Source organism: Populus euphratica, unplaced genomic scaffold (genome assembly GCF_000495115.2).
Source record: "Populus euphratica unplaced genomic scaffold, PopEup_1.0 scaffold115.1, whole genome shotgun sequence".
Lineage (NCBI taxonomy): Eukaryota > Viridiplantae > Streptophyta > Magnoliopsida > Malpighiales > Salicaceae > Populus > Populus euphratica.
Window position 1 is genome coordinate 244,706 of NW_011500006.1, and position 14,449 is coordinate 259,154.

At 33.0% G+C, this 14,449-nt stretch overlaps 2 protein-coding genes across 6 annotated transcripts; one reads left to right on the plus strand and one right to left on the minus strand.

Annotated features, from left to right (window-relative positions):
- Window positions 1–2,034: 2,034 nt before the first annotated feature.
- On the plus strand, window positions 2,035–5,458 carry LOC105141189 (Sept9 (DUF616)). 3 transcript variants are annotated; one of them, XM_011048335.1, is made up of 7 exons: window positions 2,035–2,436; window positions 2,544–2,720; window positions 3,035–3,103; window positions 3,190–3,380; window positions 3,639–4,054; window positions 4,391–4,575; window positions 4,786–5,458. In XM_011048335.1, the coding sequence occupies exons 1-7, from the start codon at window positions 2,331–2,333 to the stop codon at window positions 5,157–5,159; spliced, it is 1,518 nt and encodes a 505-aa protein (XP_011046637.1). In that variant the 5' UTR covers window positions 2,035–2,330; the 3' UTR covers window positions 5,160–5,458. The 3 variants fall into 3 exon arrangements, with proteins under 3 accessions (XP_011046637.1, XP_011046638.1, XP_011046640.1); XM_011048336.1 differs by having other exon boundaries at window positions 2,345–2,436; window positions 2,512–2,720; XM_011048338.1 differs by having other exon boundaries at window positions 2,348–2,436; window positions 2,517–2,720.
- A 1,517-nt stretch (window positions 5,459–6,975) lies between these two features.
- On the minus strand, window positions 6,976–12,167 carry LOC105141193 (V-type proton ATPase subunit B 2). 3 transcript variants are annotated; one of them, XM_011048342.1, is made up of 15 exons: window positions 11,880–11,908; window positions 11,517–11,581; window positions 11,184–11,239; window positions 10,966–11,064; window positions 10,604–10,663; window positions 9,831–9,942; window positions 9,514–9,722; window positions 8,928–9,056; window positions 8,649–8,786; window positions 8,220–8,370; window positions 8,048–8,130; window positions 7,873–7,920; window positions 7,702–7,755; window positions 7,521–7,604; window positions 6,976–7,429 (listed from the first exon to the last, which is right to left on the minus strand). In XM_011048342.1, the coding sequence occupies exons 1-15, from the start codon at window positions 11,891–11,893 to the stop codon at window positions 7,244–7,246; spliced, it is 1,488 nt and encodes a 495-aa protein (XP_011046644.1). In that variant the 5' UTR covers window positions 11,894–11,908; the 3' UTR covers window positions 6,976–7,243. The 3 variants fall into 3 exon arrangements, with proteins under 3 accessions (XP_011046644.1, XP_011046645.1, XP_011046646.1); XM_011048343.1 differs by lacking the exon at window positions 11,880–11,908 and adding an exon at window positions 12,090–12,167 and having other exon boundaries at window positions 6,989–7,429; XM_011048344.1 differs by lacking the exon at window positions 11,880–11,908 and adding an exon at window positions 12,090–12,161 and having other exon boundaries at window positions 6,989–7,429; window positions 11,517–11,584.
- Between the last annotated feature and the right edge of the window lie 2,282 nt (window positions 12,168–14,449).

Consider the following 14,449-nt stretch of genomic DNA (forward strand, 5'->3'; position numbering starts at 1 on the left):
TGGCAGTGGGGCTGGCGAGTGGTTTCCTTCCTATGTCTGCTGGCTCCTCTCTGTGTGGTACGTCTGTCACCCCCGCGGTGCCTTACCTGTTCCCTGAGCTTGCAGGATGTTCAGTGAACCGTGAGATTAGTCGTGGTGCGCGTAAGCTGGCCCGGACACTCACGTAATAAAAAAAAAAAAAGGTATTCATTCTTTACATTTTGCTAATATATTCGGCCTTGAATAATAATTTTTATGGTATAAGTTTATTTAGATAATTTTATTTGTATTTATCATTTAAATTATAAGTTTTTTTAGGATTGATTTATCTTTTATTTATTTAAATAAATAAATTTAATAAACGTATTCGGTGAAAATCTCATTTTTACAGTTTCTTTCATGTTTATTGTTAATAATTTTTTATTTATTTACATAAATAGTTATTGATTTATTTAGTTAAATAAATGGACAAGTTTTTGAATTTACACTTTAATTTTTCTATGTAAAAAAACACAGTTAAATAACTAGTATACCTATTATTTTTTTAATAAAAAAATTATAACCCAAGGTGAAATATGAGTTAAATGGCTTGTAAATAACTAGAATTCAAGATAAAAGTAAAAGGTTGGTCCATTTTTTAAGTGGATGCACACAAAGTAGCCCATCAACTTGCATATTTGAGTATATTTTACATTTTTATTGTTTATGTATAGTTATTTCCTCGCAACATACATGCTTAGATTCAAAACTATATGAATAACCTTGAATTCAACATACAATGTAACGATACAAAGTTTGTATCGTCCTTAAAATGCCTTTTCTTTGAGAAGTCCTATCTCTACTTTGGAAACAGGCTGCAGAAAAGCGAAATGAGATGCCTATCAGAAGTTGCTTATTGGCGGTTCATCCTCCGTGAGCGTTGTTGTTCGGGACCTGGGGTCTTTCAAGGGTTCTCAGATCTGCGTTTTCTCACCAAGAATTTTCGCCGACGAAAGGAGAAGAAAAAAAAAAACAATCATTGCCCTGTCAAATGATTTTCCTTCCTCTTATAGTCTTCTCCAAATCAGAATTTAATACTTTGATCCTTCCTCTGATGTAGACTGACTAATTAGGTACTGTATCAGGGCAGTGTCCGTCCATCCGTCTTCAACCGCAGTGCAGAAATGGGGGGAGCTGCATTGGGCAACACCAGTCTTTTCTTCTAGGTGACTACTTGAGTCAAAGGACCTCCAGCAGAGCTTGATTAGAACGTATGATCTTGTTTATTCCTTCATCAACAATCCAAATTGTAGCGAAACAGGCGGCAGGTCTTGTCTTCAGGCGAACATGCAAGCAAAAACAGGGAACATGATGCCATTGTTTCATGAATATACTTGTATTTGAGATCCTTTGCTGCTGCAGTCCTCAGACAGACAGAAAGAAGCCGGAACGGTCGGCTTGTCTGGATTCAATTCCTGTCTAGCTCGTAAGTTTCCAATTCTGGGCTTGAATAACGCGTTCTCTAACCAATGGGCTTAGCTGTGAACTAATCTGTGGAAAAGATTTTACAAAAAATGTTTTTTTATTTGTTTTTCCATAAAGTATTTAAAAATCAATTAATACATTAATTTATAATTAATTTATAAAAAGTATTTTCATATTACCAAAATATTTTTTGAAATAATTTACTAACAATACGCTACCCAACACCCCCACTTCGTTTCGTTTCTCTACCGGTATTTTAATTTACTAACAATACGCTACCCAACACCTCCACTTCGTTTCGTTTCTATATCGGTATTTTCTTTATCACACCATCACTGTCGTCGTCGTCGTTATTATTATTATTATTATCACTTTATTTTTTTTCTTTTATCACTTACCAAGCATATATTAATACGAAAAATACATTTCCGTGAAGAACCCAACCCATTATCAGTTGAGTTGGTACGAATTTGATGGAGCAATCCAGACCATAAATTTTGACTAATTTGAGCCATGTAGCACCGTTGGATCAAGTGGGACATATGAACCACGGGTCCAAACTCCCAGGGTGGAGAAAAATAGGTCCAAGTCATAACATTTAGGCCATCTGTCACTACAAATCAAGAAACCAGCCCATTGCAACTACAAGCAGCTTTCTACAAGGAAAAAAAAGGGAATAAGACGAAACATTTACGTTAATACGTTCTAAATAATTGGTAGATAGATTAATTTCACCGCGCTTCGTTCTTTACTTATACTTCCCAGATCTGCCAGTCATTGTGATTTACCGGCAATCTTTTTATTAATTTCAAGATTTTTATCAAGTTTTTGGAACTCATTTTCTTGAAGAAAGAGGGATCAATTCAGTGAATATTAATAATAATCTTATGGAGAGTGATGGGCAACGGTCCGTTTCTTTAAGGTTGAACCGGAGAGGTGGAGACTACCGTAGCAACAACGATAATAATCAAACACCATCAAATAATTCTAAAGGTAATGACTATTTAATCACATGGGTTTGTGTTCTTTGTGATTTTGGCAGTAATGGGTTTTGTGTTTTTGTTTCAGTCCAGTCTGATGGTGGTGTTATGGTGAAACAGATGGTGGAGGTTTTTTTAGTGCTGGGAAGTTGCCAAGTGATTATCCTATGAAGATAATTTGCAAGAGAGGATTTGTTCGCTTGGTTCTTGTTGCCGGCATTCTTTGGATGTTACTCATTCTTGGTGTCTTATCATTTCATGTTTGGTCTTGTCAGTCTTCTTCTGTATTCTTTTCAGGTAAATGTTTTACCAACATTTTTAAGTCCCGCTACTCGTTTGTTTGTGTATTTACTCATTGTGATTCGCGCGCTTATGCGAGGTTAGTGATAAGATGACTTGTTTTTTCTTGGATTCTAACAATCTGGGCAATTCAAGAAATTGGTAGATGCAAAGTTTCCCATTATAGGAGTGACACCTTGTTCAAGAATTGCATGGGATATCTGTATTGTTTTTGCCAACTGTTTATGTGAACATGATGATGCAATCCTGGTATATGCGTTATACAAATTTGTGTTATGTGGTTTGATATGATGGTTATGTTTGGCATGCAGTTATCTGTAATAAAGAAAGCAAGGTATATAACTTTTTAAACACGTGGGGATTTGTGCCGCAGCAACATCGTAAGAATTATAGTAACATCTGTTCCTTGAAGTGTTGATCGCTATGTGGTTGTTATAATTGACACTACTTGCCTCTGAATCTTTAGGTTGTCCGATCCCTGTTATCGGTAACCCTGAAAGAATAGTTATTCCGGAGGGAAGAACTCATGACCAAATTGTTAAAAACATTTCCTATGTTATGGAGGATGATTATGGGTCTCAGTCATCCCCATTATTTGGAGGACATCAAAGCTGGAAACAAAGAGAGAAGAGTTTTAATTTAAGCTCTTCCATGAAGGTACATACATAAACACTCATTGTAAAGTCAATTTTGTTGTGAGTTTAGTTCTTTATTCCTGACAATAGCAAATTAATCTTCGAGGTAATTTATTTCTATTAAATGATGATGGAGGGAATTGGATGTTTTTGGATATTATGTGAATCACCTTTTCACAATTAGTGGAAGACTGGAAGTTGAAATCTTCTGTTACTTATGGCTGTCCTTCAGTGAATTTAATTCTGTTTCTTATTTTTAAATTTGCATTCTGCCTTTCAGGTGCATTGTGGATTTATGCACAATGGTGGTGCAGACATGGATCTTGTAGATGTTGAATATGTCAAGAACTGTAGGTTTGTGGTTGCATCTGGAATTTTCGACGGATATGATGTACCTCACCAGCCTTCAAATATAAGCGACCGTTCTAAGAAACTCTTTTGTTTTCTCATGGTGGTGGATGAGATCTCTCTTGATTTCATAAAGGAAAATGTTACTGTCAGGGAGGACCATAGCAGGGGACTATGGGTCGGTATTTGGCGTCTTATTCTGCTGAAGCATTCACCTTATGACGAGCCTAGAAGGAATGGGAAAGTTCCCAAGATTTTAACCCACAGATTATTTCCTCAAGCACGGTACAGTATCTGGATTGATGGTAAAATGGAGTTGCTTGTTGATCCATTACAAATTCTAGAAAGGTACTTCCTTGCATGGTTAATTTACAGGTCATGTCTTTTAGTCCTGTCATTTTAATCACAATGGTGGAGATGAAAAGTAAATGAACTTAAAACTTGAAGGTTAGCGTTTCTTTTGTTATAGTGCTATCTTACAGCATGAGTGAAATGTATGTTGTCTGTTAAATAACCTTTGAAGATAAACTCTTGCTGACAAGGGTTATGGGCATGACTATGATCCCTTTGCTTCGCTGCTATCATTGACACAAGCACGCGCGTGCATGTGCACAAGCACATGTTTCTGTCTGTGAACATAAAAGGAATTGGTAGCAGGTAATTTGAATGGCCTTTGATCTGCAGATACTTATGGCATGGGAAGAATACATTTGCCATTGCTCAGCACAAACATCATCGAAGCATATATGAGGAGGCTGATGCAAATAAGCAGAGGAAACGTTATGCCCGACCCCTCATTGATCTCCATATGAAAATATATTATTATGAGGGAATGGAGTCCTGGAGTCCGAAGAAAAGCAGTGTTAGTGGTAAGAAGAGAAATCACGACCTCCTTAATCCTTTATTTTGTTGCACTTCCTAGGTTTTTGGGGTGAAACGTGTTCATATGATTGCTAGTTCACTTGCAAGTTATAACATTTTACATAGGAGCAAATTAGCGCCCAGATGGCTGTAAAAGTGATAATCATGGTGATTTGCATAAATTTTTCTCGTCTATTTATTGATGCCGGTAAATGCAGATGTGCCAGAGGGAGCTATTATCATACGGGAACATACAGCTATGAGTAACCTGTTTAGCTGCTTGTGGTTTAACGAGGTCAACCTCTTCACACCAAGAGACCAATTGAGTTTTGGCTATGTTGTTTACAGATTAGGAGGTGCATTCAAGTTCTTCATGTTTCCAAATTGTGAGTACAACTCACTGTTCGTGTTGCATCCACACACCCGAGAGCATTCATCCAAAGTAGAGTGGGTAAAAAGTATAAGCGAATTCAAGGGGAACGGTAGCAGTATGAAGGAGAGCAGAGGCGGGTTAGGCCTGTGGACTCCTTATCCTGGGGATCTCAGTTCAGTTGTACTGCCAAAAGTAGCAAGAACATCAAAAGCAGGCTGAAGTTAATCCATCTGACCACTTTTAACACTATTGATCTCTTTTATTAATTAGCCCCTAATACATTACTGGAGAAAGAAAACCAATGCCTAGCCCAGTTCTGTACAATATCTGCGAAAGAAGAGGAAATGTCGGGTGCGTAATTTTTGTATCCTGTAGGATCTAGAAATCTGATTACCTTTTGAAACCACTCTGAAAAAAGCCTGAACACCTTTTGAAAGATTGTTTTGTTGTTCATGGTTTGTGTCCTGCCAGCTTCTTTTAATAAACTTTTCCATATTAAAGACATTATCATCAAGCAATACCTTGCTCTTGGATTTCTTTTTACTGTCCTTTTTTAAGCCTCGCTTTTAGACGAATGATCCTTCTGCCGATGGCTCCCTTGGCATTTCCCTTTCAGCCTAGAGCTAAGAGCTGTGTACGAGTTTCTGTTCCCTTTGTTTTTACCATGATTGATTACGGTCCTAAAGAGTCCAATGGATCATTCCTGTCAGTTTGAAGCATGCGCGCGGGAACCCATAGTGTGATGTGCGCAGACGGTAGGATCACACATGGCTTGGATTTGAGACTGCGAGCAGCATGGCTACGTGTCAAGGGAGTTGAGGACGCGAGATGTGTAGCGTGCCGTTGTGAGAAAGCTTTACCAGTGGCAGTACGATGGAGGAGCGGTCAAGTGAAAGCAGATGTTCATGCTCACTTCCAAGGCTTGTCTGCTAAATGACTTTGCAAGGGCACATAATGTATAACAAAATCTGAAATGGATAATAAATTAAGGTTATGTCTATTTTCTGAAAAAGTAGTCATATTTATTTTCTAAAAACTAATTTTTAAAAAATTATTTTTAAAATTTTTTTGTATTTAAAAAAATTGGTTAATAAAAAATATTTTCCGGTAAACGAAAAACACTTTCCAGTCATCAAAAAATACTTTTTGGTGAACGAAAAATATTTTTCAATCAAAGAAAAATTTGGCTTAGTTTTCAAAAAAATATTTTTCTTTTTGGCTGTGTTTATTTTTCATAAAATGATTTTCAAGAAATTATTTTTTAAATTTTCTTGTGTTTGTTTGCCATTAAGAAAGTTAATCAACGGAAAATACTTTTCAATTCAAGAAAAATTTGGCTTGGTTTTCATGAAAATGTTTTTCTGAAAAATTTAGATGGAAAACGTTTCCCGAAAATTATAAAAAAATTAGAAAATTATAAAAAAATTAGAAATGTTATTATTTGATGATTATATCAAAGTTGATCCTTAAACTTTTGATTGCTATATATATATATATATTGTTTTGAATATTTATTTTTCAATTTCATTTCTTAAAATTTAATTTTTATATTAACTTTAATCCTTATTTTTATATTAATAAATTATTTTCCAGTTTATTTTCCGTAACATAATCAACACTGAAAAATATTTTTCAATTTATTTTTTATAATACTATCAACAATAAAAAAATAATTCACTTTTCAAGAATTTATTTTTTTTAAAAAATAACTTTTCTAAAAAAATAACTTTTCAACAAATAAATAAAACCTAAAAATATATTGCTTGAACAACGTCCATCTTGCCGCCAGATGGTATCCATTTTATGGGTTAAATCCCAAATTAAGAAAACCATACATCCGCGAACTTTGTTAATTGTAACATTAATCATAAGATGCTGCTGAACCAGGAAAGAGGAATCACGGGAGCATGAAATTATTGGCTTGTGCTTTGTTTGAAAAAAAAATGTTGAAATAGATAAATAAAACGCTAGATTTCCTCTATATGTATCTATATATAAAGATCGGCTTACAAAATAAATAAATTGAAAAAAAGGCAAAACAACAAGCATCACATAAGGCCAGGCCCTAACTTTACTATAAGTCCCACGACTGGGTAAGAGGTATCATCATGACCAGCTAATAAATAAATTACAAGGTAGCACAGTCCTCAATTTTTTTGGTCTTTCGACGAGCCGGACACCTTCAAATTCGTGACCCAAATGGGCACACTACCTTATTATTTATGAAGAAAAGGAACTTTGGACAGATCAACTTCTTATAGCTCATAGAAAGAAAATAATCAAAAGACTACAAACTTCTTTTCTCAATTAGCTGCATCTCGGCTGTAGAACTGGTCAAGGGTCTTAGCAGGTATACGGTGGAGTAGCTCACGGGGAAAGATGCGAAGCAGAGTCCATGCCAAATCAAGTGACTGGAAGACATTGCGGGTGTCATAAGCTCCTTGAGCAACGAATTTCCTCTCAAATTTGTCCAAGAACTCTAAATATAGCTGTTTATTGAAGAGCACATGTTAGTTCCCGTAAATCAAATAATTACAAACATAGCAGCAAAACTGTGTGAGAACAGGGGAGTGTAATGACCAGATCTTCAGAAGAAAGAGCTTCTTCTCCAACCACTGCTTTCATGGCCTGAACATCCTTCCCAATAGCATAGTTTGCATACAGCTGAGAGATAAAGAAGTTTTGAATAAAATCAAAGGTTAGACAGCTTAAAATGGGACAATAAACTAAAAACCAAGCAACAATGGTTAACAAATCAGACCTGGTTGGACACATCAGAATGGTCCTTGCGAGTCATTCCCTCACCAATGGCACTCTACAATGGTAATCAATGACACAATTTATAATATGCCTCGTACCTTCTAATTGGTTATGAACCATCTAGCATTTGAATCTTTGATGCATTGAGAATTCAGAGAAGATTCATCCTTACCTTCATGAGACGAGACAGAGATGGGAGGACATTGATAGGAGGATAAATCTGCCAATCAAAATGGGTCAACATTCAATCAAAAGCTCCTACATGGAGAAATCTAAGTTACCTAGGACCCATGACATGTTGTAAGACAGCTAAGAGAAATGATCCATCATGTGCCCTCTGAACTTGCCTGCCTATTTTGTAGCTGCCTGTCAACATAAATCTGTCCCTCTGTGATGTATCCAGTAAGATCAGGGGTGGGATGAGTTATATCTGGTCAAATAAGAAAATCAAGTTAAAGAAAGTGTTCTTGTTCAAGGAAAGAAATACAGGATATTCAGTGTGGTCTGAGAATACATTACCGTCATTTGGCATAGTCAAAATTGGAATTTGGGTGATGGAGCCTGTTCTCCCTTCAATACGACCAGCACGCTCATATATTGTTGCCAAATCAGTGTACATATATCCCGGATAACCACGCCTTCCAGGTACTTCTTCTCGGGCAGCAGACACCTGGATTGGCAATCAATAGTTTTTGTCACACAAACACAATAACATGAAACTTGAATATCTCATAATGTCCCTGGTAATATTATAATTTAAACAGTTAACTGTCTGAATTTCAAACAAACTGAACAGCTGACAATTAATACTCCAGAAACAAGCTAAATGTATTGAGCAATAGACCCACAAAAAAATATAACAATAGATATTTATGCATGCAAGTAAATGCTTCTAATGTATGTACAAACTCAGTAAGATACATTCTCACATATGTTGCTTTAACTCACCTCACGAAGAGCATCAGCATAAGAACTCATATCTGTTAATATGACAAGAACATGCTTCCCACATTCATATGCCAAATATTCTGCAGTTGTAAGAGCAATACGAGGTGTGATAATACGTTCAATTGTAGGATCATTTGCCTGTGACACATTAAGAGAATCAAATTTCAGAAAGAATTCATGAATGGTACAAGATAATAAATTACAACCTTCAGCCACAAAAAAACTACATGTTCAAGAATACAACAAAAACAAGGTTCAAATGTCAAAGCAAAACTTTACCAAGTTTAGAAAGAGGGTCACTCTTTCCATTGACCCATTTTCCTCAAAATCACGTTTGAAAAATTGTGCAGTTTCCATGTTTACACCCATAGCTGCGAATACAATGGCAAAATTTTCCTCCTCCCCACCCTGAAAGTTCACATGGCAAGTTAGTAACCTAATTACAAAATTTAGTTAAAAAGAGCTGAGAAAGAAATGTCAACCAAACAACTACGTGAGTAACAACAAGCTCCTATTTCAAGGCAAAAGAAACTAGGGAATTGAAGTAATACTGCACATGCAATTTGATTTGGCACTTAAAAAATCAAGGAATTCAACTAATATTGATAACTCAACAGCAAAAGAGCTTTTGAAGTAATTTTGAAGTGTGATATAATTGCAGTACACATTAAATTTAACTTCTGATGATGATGCTACTATCTCCATTTGAAAATATGTTTTATTTATTACAATGTCTCAAAAGAATATACTGTCAAGGCTCCATTATACAGGAACATTATTCAACCATGAATGTAATAGTTATTTCACTTAGCAGGAACAGGATTGTGAGTCTAATTATAACTGTGCAATAAAGTGTGGATGTTACCTCAAGAAGATTTTCAGACTTCTCCAATCGCTTTACCAAACCTGCTTGGCGACATATTTGAGCAGCTATTTCATTATGGGGAAGACCAGCAGCAGAAAACAGAGGGATCTTCTGTCCTCTAGCAATAGAATTCATGACATCAATTGTCGAAATCCCTGTCTGAATCATCTCCTCAGGATAGGTTCTTTCACTAGGGTTGATTGAACTCCCTGCAGAAGGCATAACATATAGTGAAGGGCCGTTAATATTATTAACTCTAAAAGTGTCAGCAAGCAACATATATTAATAAAGACTGTTCACTTCAAAAGATAGCCTACCAGATATATCCAAATAAGCTTCAGGCAAAATAGGAGGACCATTATCAATAGGCTTCCCAGAACCATTAAAAATGCGGCCAAGCATGTCCAATGAGACTGGAGTTTTCAAAACCTACAAAAAAGGCCAGGGAAAGTAAGTGTATCAATAGAGTAGACCTAGACTCCAAGGAGGCTTCTATGATAAAATTTAAAATTTAAAATTTAAAGGGTTACATAATGCAAAGATGTAAATGGCCATACACTAACTTCTCTATTAGTAATGACTTAAGAGGCATATACTAAAATCCAGCACTAGCAATATTCCACATCAGGAAAAAAAAAATCAAATATTAATATCAACTTGAACTTTATCCTTGAAATTTACAAGTCCTAACTCCTAACCTGCTGAAAATTATGAAATACATGAATTTATGTACTTGCCTCAGTGGTAAGGCTCAGCCATGTTTCTTTAAGATATAAATGCAATTCATTCTCTACTTATATTTTCACCTCAGAAGCTATTTTCTGCAGATTTTTCCCAGAAGAACAAGTTATAATTGAATTTCTAGCAAAATGAGATCTAATTCTCTGGTAAAAGTTTGTTTGCTGGCATGCAAACACATTAGCGTGAAGATAGTTTAAGCAGCTCAAAGTACCTACTAAAATCTCCAACATTTAATTTGCAACGTTTAACAAGTTCAAGGTTCATTAGCATGAGCAACTGCAATTGTTTCTTTGATATGAAAAATTAAGAACTTTTTTAAAATAAAATAATAATAAATAAGACTTCATACCTCTCCAGTAAATTGCACAGTTGTAAACTTGTTGTCAATGCCAGAGGTTCCTTCAAAAACCTGGCCAACAAAATACCATGTAAAAAATGCATTCAGACTTTAAAACAGGAGCACTTTTTTTCACACCACAACTGATTAAAGATTCATTATGAGTAGCTGACCCAAAGAAAAGATCCACTACAAATTAAGCTAAAAGCATCATCTTGAAGCAACTCAATTTATAACAAATCCTTCTACAATTAGACATGCACGACCAAGTCACAAACTTTAAGTTAAGCAATTTACTTTAACCAGGAAAGAAACCAACTCATATCCAACCTGCAGACACAGAAAAAAGAAGGAGAATGCTGAATAGTAATCACCTGAACAACAGCTTTCTCCCCATCAACTTCCAAGACTTGACCACGTCTGGTTGATCCATCTCCCAAACGAATATTAACAATCTCTTGATATTTGGGTCCCTAACACAGTGAATCAAACAATGCACCAATCAAAAAAAAAAAAGGAAGCAGCACCATAGTGTTTAATAAAACAAACAAATTATCCTGATTATTTCAATCAAGAAAACAGGAGTATTTACCTTCACTTTTTCAAGTATAACAAGAGGTCCAGCAACTCCAGAAACAGTTCTATACTCTGTAATACATCAAACAAAAAATTTAAGCTCATGAAAGCAACCCCATACCACCTCGATTATCGCCCTTAAAACACTTGGCAAAATTAAATTAAACAAAAAATCTGTATCTTCCTAACCAATTTCCTCCCATTCCGAACATTTTTATATATTTCACCAGTCCATTATCAGTTTCAATTCCATTACAATTCACATGATATCTCCGAACCAAATTTGTTATTTATTACCATCGAACAACACTGCACAAATATAATAGGTAGAAGAATGTGCAAAACTTACCCATGCCGATCTCGAGCGTTCCCTCCTCCATATCGTGATTGTTTGTTTCTAAACCCATTATCAACCTTCATTCACAAAAAAAAAAAAAATCAAATTAATTCCAATACATTAATCAAAATCCGCAAAACTAATTTCCATATAAAAAACAGAAACGTCATTAACATTCAGCACATAAATACCATTTAGCCTAAATTTCTTTTTTTAAAAAAAAGCTTTTCAAGTTCAAAATTTGAAATCCACAGCAGGAACGGATCAATAAATATAAAAAACTAATAAAATATCCAAAACTTCCCTACGTTTTCTTAGCCAGCAAACAAACAAAGCTTAATCAATCAGAGGCACCGAAATAACTCACTCACTCACTCACTGCTCAGCATCAAAACCCAACCACACTAACTAACCAACCAACTAGATTGAAATATTGAAGAGCATAAAAAACGAAAATTCCAATTCTCTGCAGCCGATTCTATCAGTAAAAAATAGATGAGAGATTATTATTAGTTTATTGATTTATTTATGAAATGATAGTGAAAGGAGAGAAATGAGAATTTTGGATCTGAAATGGAGACGTACCTTTTTTTTATCTGGCTCTGGTACACAGCGAGAGAGAAGAGAGATGGGGGGAGAGGGGAGGGGTCAAAACGAGCAAGCTTAGAGATCTGATTAATTTTGATTTTTTTCTTAAATAAAAAAACATTCTTTTATAAGAAATTATTGAGAGGATGACTAAGTAGTTATTTATTGTTAATGATAATAAGGATAAAAAGTTAAAAACCCTTCCTCCGGATACTGTTGTCGGCAAGATATTTTTAACACGGTATAAAAATATAAAATAAATTTAAATTGTAAAAATAAATTGTGAAATTATAAAATCATAAAAAGTTATTTTTATATTTAAAAAAAACTATAGATTATTTTTTAAATTATTTTTTATAATTTAAATTATTTTAATATGTTGATATCAAAAATAAATTTTAAAAAATAAAAAAAAATATATTATTTTAATATTTTTTAATAAAAAATATTTTAAAAAACAATAATCTCCACCCCACTTCTAAATAGATTAAATATTTTATTTAATAATATATTAAAATATTTTTATATTAATATATTAACTTTTAACAATAATATATCAAATATAAAAATATTCTTTGATGTTAAAAATATTTAAAAAAAATCTAAAAACACAAACAAAAAATTATGTCAATTGCCAAATACCTATTAATATAAGTGATTATGAAAACTTTACTTGATCACGTCATTCTATAAATATAGTCTTTATAACTTTAATTGACCACATCTTGTTATAAGTCCCTCTTTGATTACGTGATAAGCTATTTGGTTAATAGTTAACCATAATTTTAACCATTTAAATTTTATATAAATTTATATTTCAAATACATAAGTAGTAAAAGCAACTCTATCTTATTTTTGTCGGGGCTATATGAACCGTGCAATATATTTATATTGTTCATTTAAAATAATAAATAATACAAGTTACTTGTACTGTCATAAGTAAATTGCATTATTTACGTGAATAGTTTTTTTAGTGTATTAAGTTTTTAATAATTTTTTTAAAAAAATTAATTTAGAATGAATTAAATTCACTTATATTGTGACGTGAACAATATTTTTTCTTCTAAAAAATTTATATAAAGTGAATTAAATTCACTCGTATTATAGTATCAATTTTATACCTGATAATATTTTATCTAATTTTATTACATACTTAAAAAATTATAAAAATTGTAGTTGTTATCGGATGAATTTTATATATAATGGAATGATAAATGATTTAATGGAATAATAAAAAATATTTTATATAAAGTATTATTTATTTCATGATGCAATAATAGTAATTAATTCTACAATATTTAAATTTAAAACCAATATTAATATACATATTTTTAACTTATTTTATAACCTCAATTTTAAAAGTATTAGTAACCAAATATATTAAAAACTATTTTTTATTTAATCTTAATTTTAACCATAGTTTTAACCAAACATATGTAAATATTATATTAACCTCAATTAAAAATATTTTTTATAAATTAACTTTTTTCACATTACAACTATAAAAGTTACTACAATACCAAACACTAATATAGTCTCTACCACTTTACTTGGTCACGTCATACTATAAGTATAATCTTTAAAGTACAGCCAAGCTCATGCTGATGTGAGCTAGAGGACTAGAGCCGAAGTATGTAATTCTTGATAAAATCATAAAAATAGTTCTAAAATCATGATTTTATGGGATTTCACTTAATTTTATCAATTTAATCTGATTTCAATCATTTTCGAGTTTCTAAAATGATTTCACAAGTTAAGCATTTATTAATTTATAAAATTATATAATTTTACAAGTTAATTCGTGATTTTAACAATTTTATCGGTAAAATCTCATACAATGAGCGTCATAAAAGATTTATAAAAGATAAAAAAATATATAAATTTTAGTTTAGTTTAGCCCTTATAGATTAAAAATTGCTCCACTTCATTTCATATAGTCCCAATTTACCCCATGTTCAATTTAGGGTTAACTTGGTATTTGTATTCTTCATTGCCAAGGCCTCAATGACCATCGACAATGGAATTCAAGCTGGAGCATAATATTAATGAGTTCTTCTTCTTTTTTTTGAGTCCTAGGTCTCTACCAGCCTCTCATGTCTGCTTTGGTATCAGAGTTTTTTTTTTTTTTTGTTAAAATCTAATTCTTATAAAAATAGCTAGTTTGTAATTGCAATATTAAATTAATAGTGATGGTGAAGAAAAAAATATTTCAATGGAGAGAAATAATAGTTATAAATAACATGATGGAAAAAAAATCTTTGAAATAAGCTTTCTGTTAAAAAATCATTGAATTTTTCTAATTTATTTCTCCTCTATTGCATAAGTACATATGTACAGTCACACTCATTTGAAATATT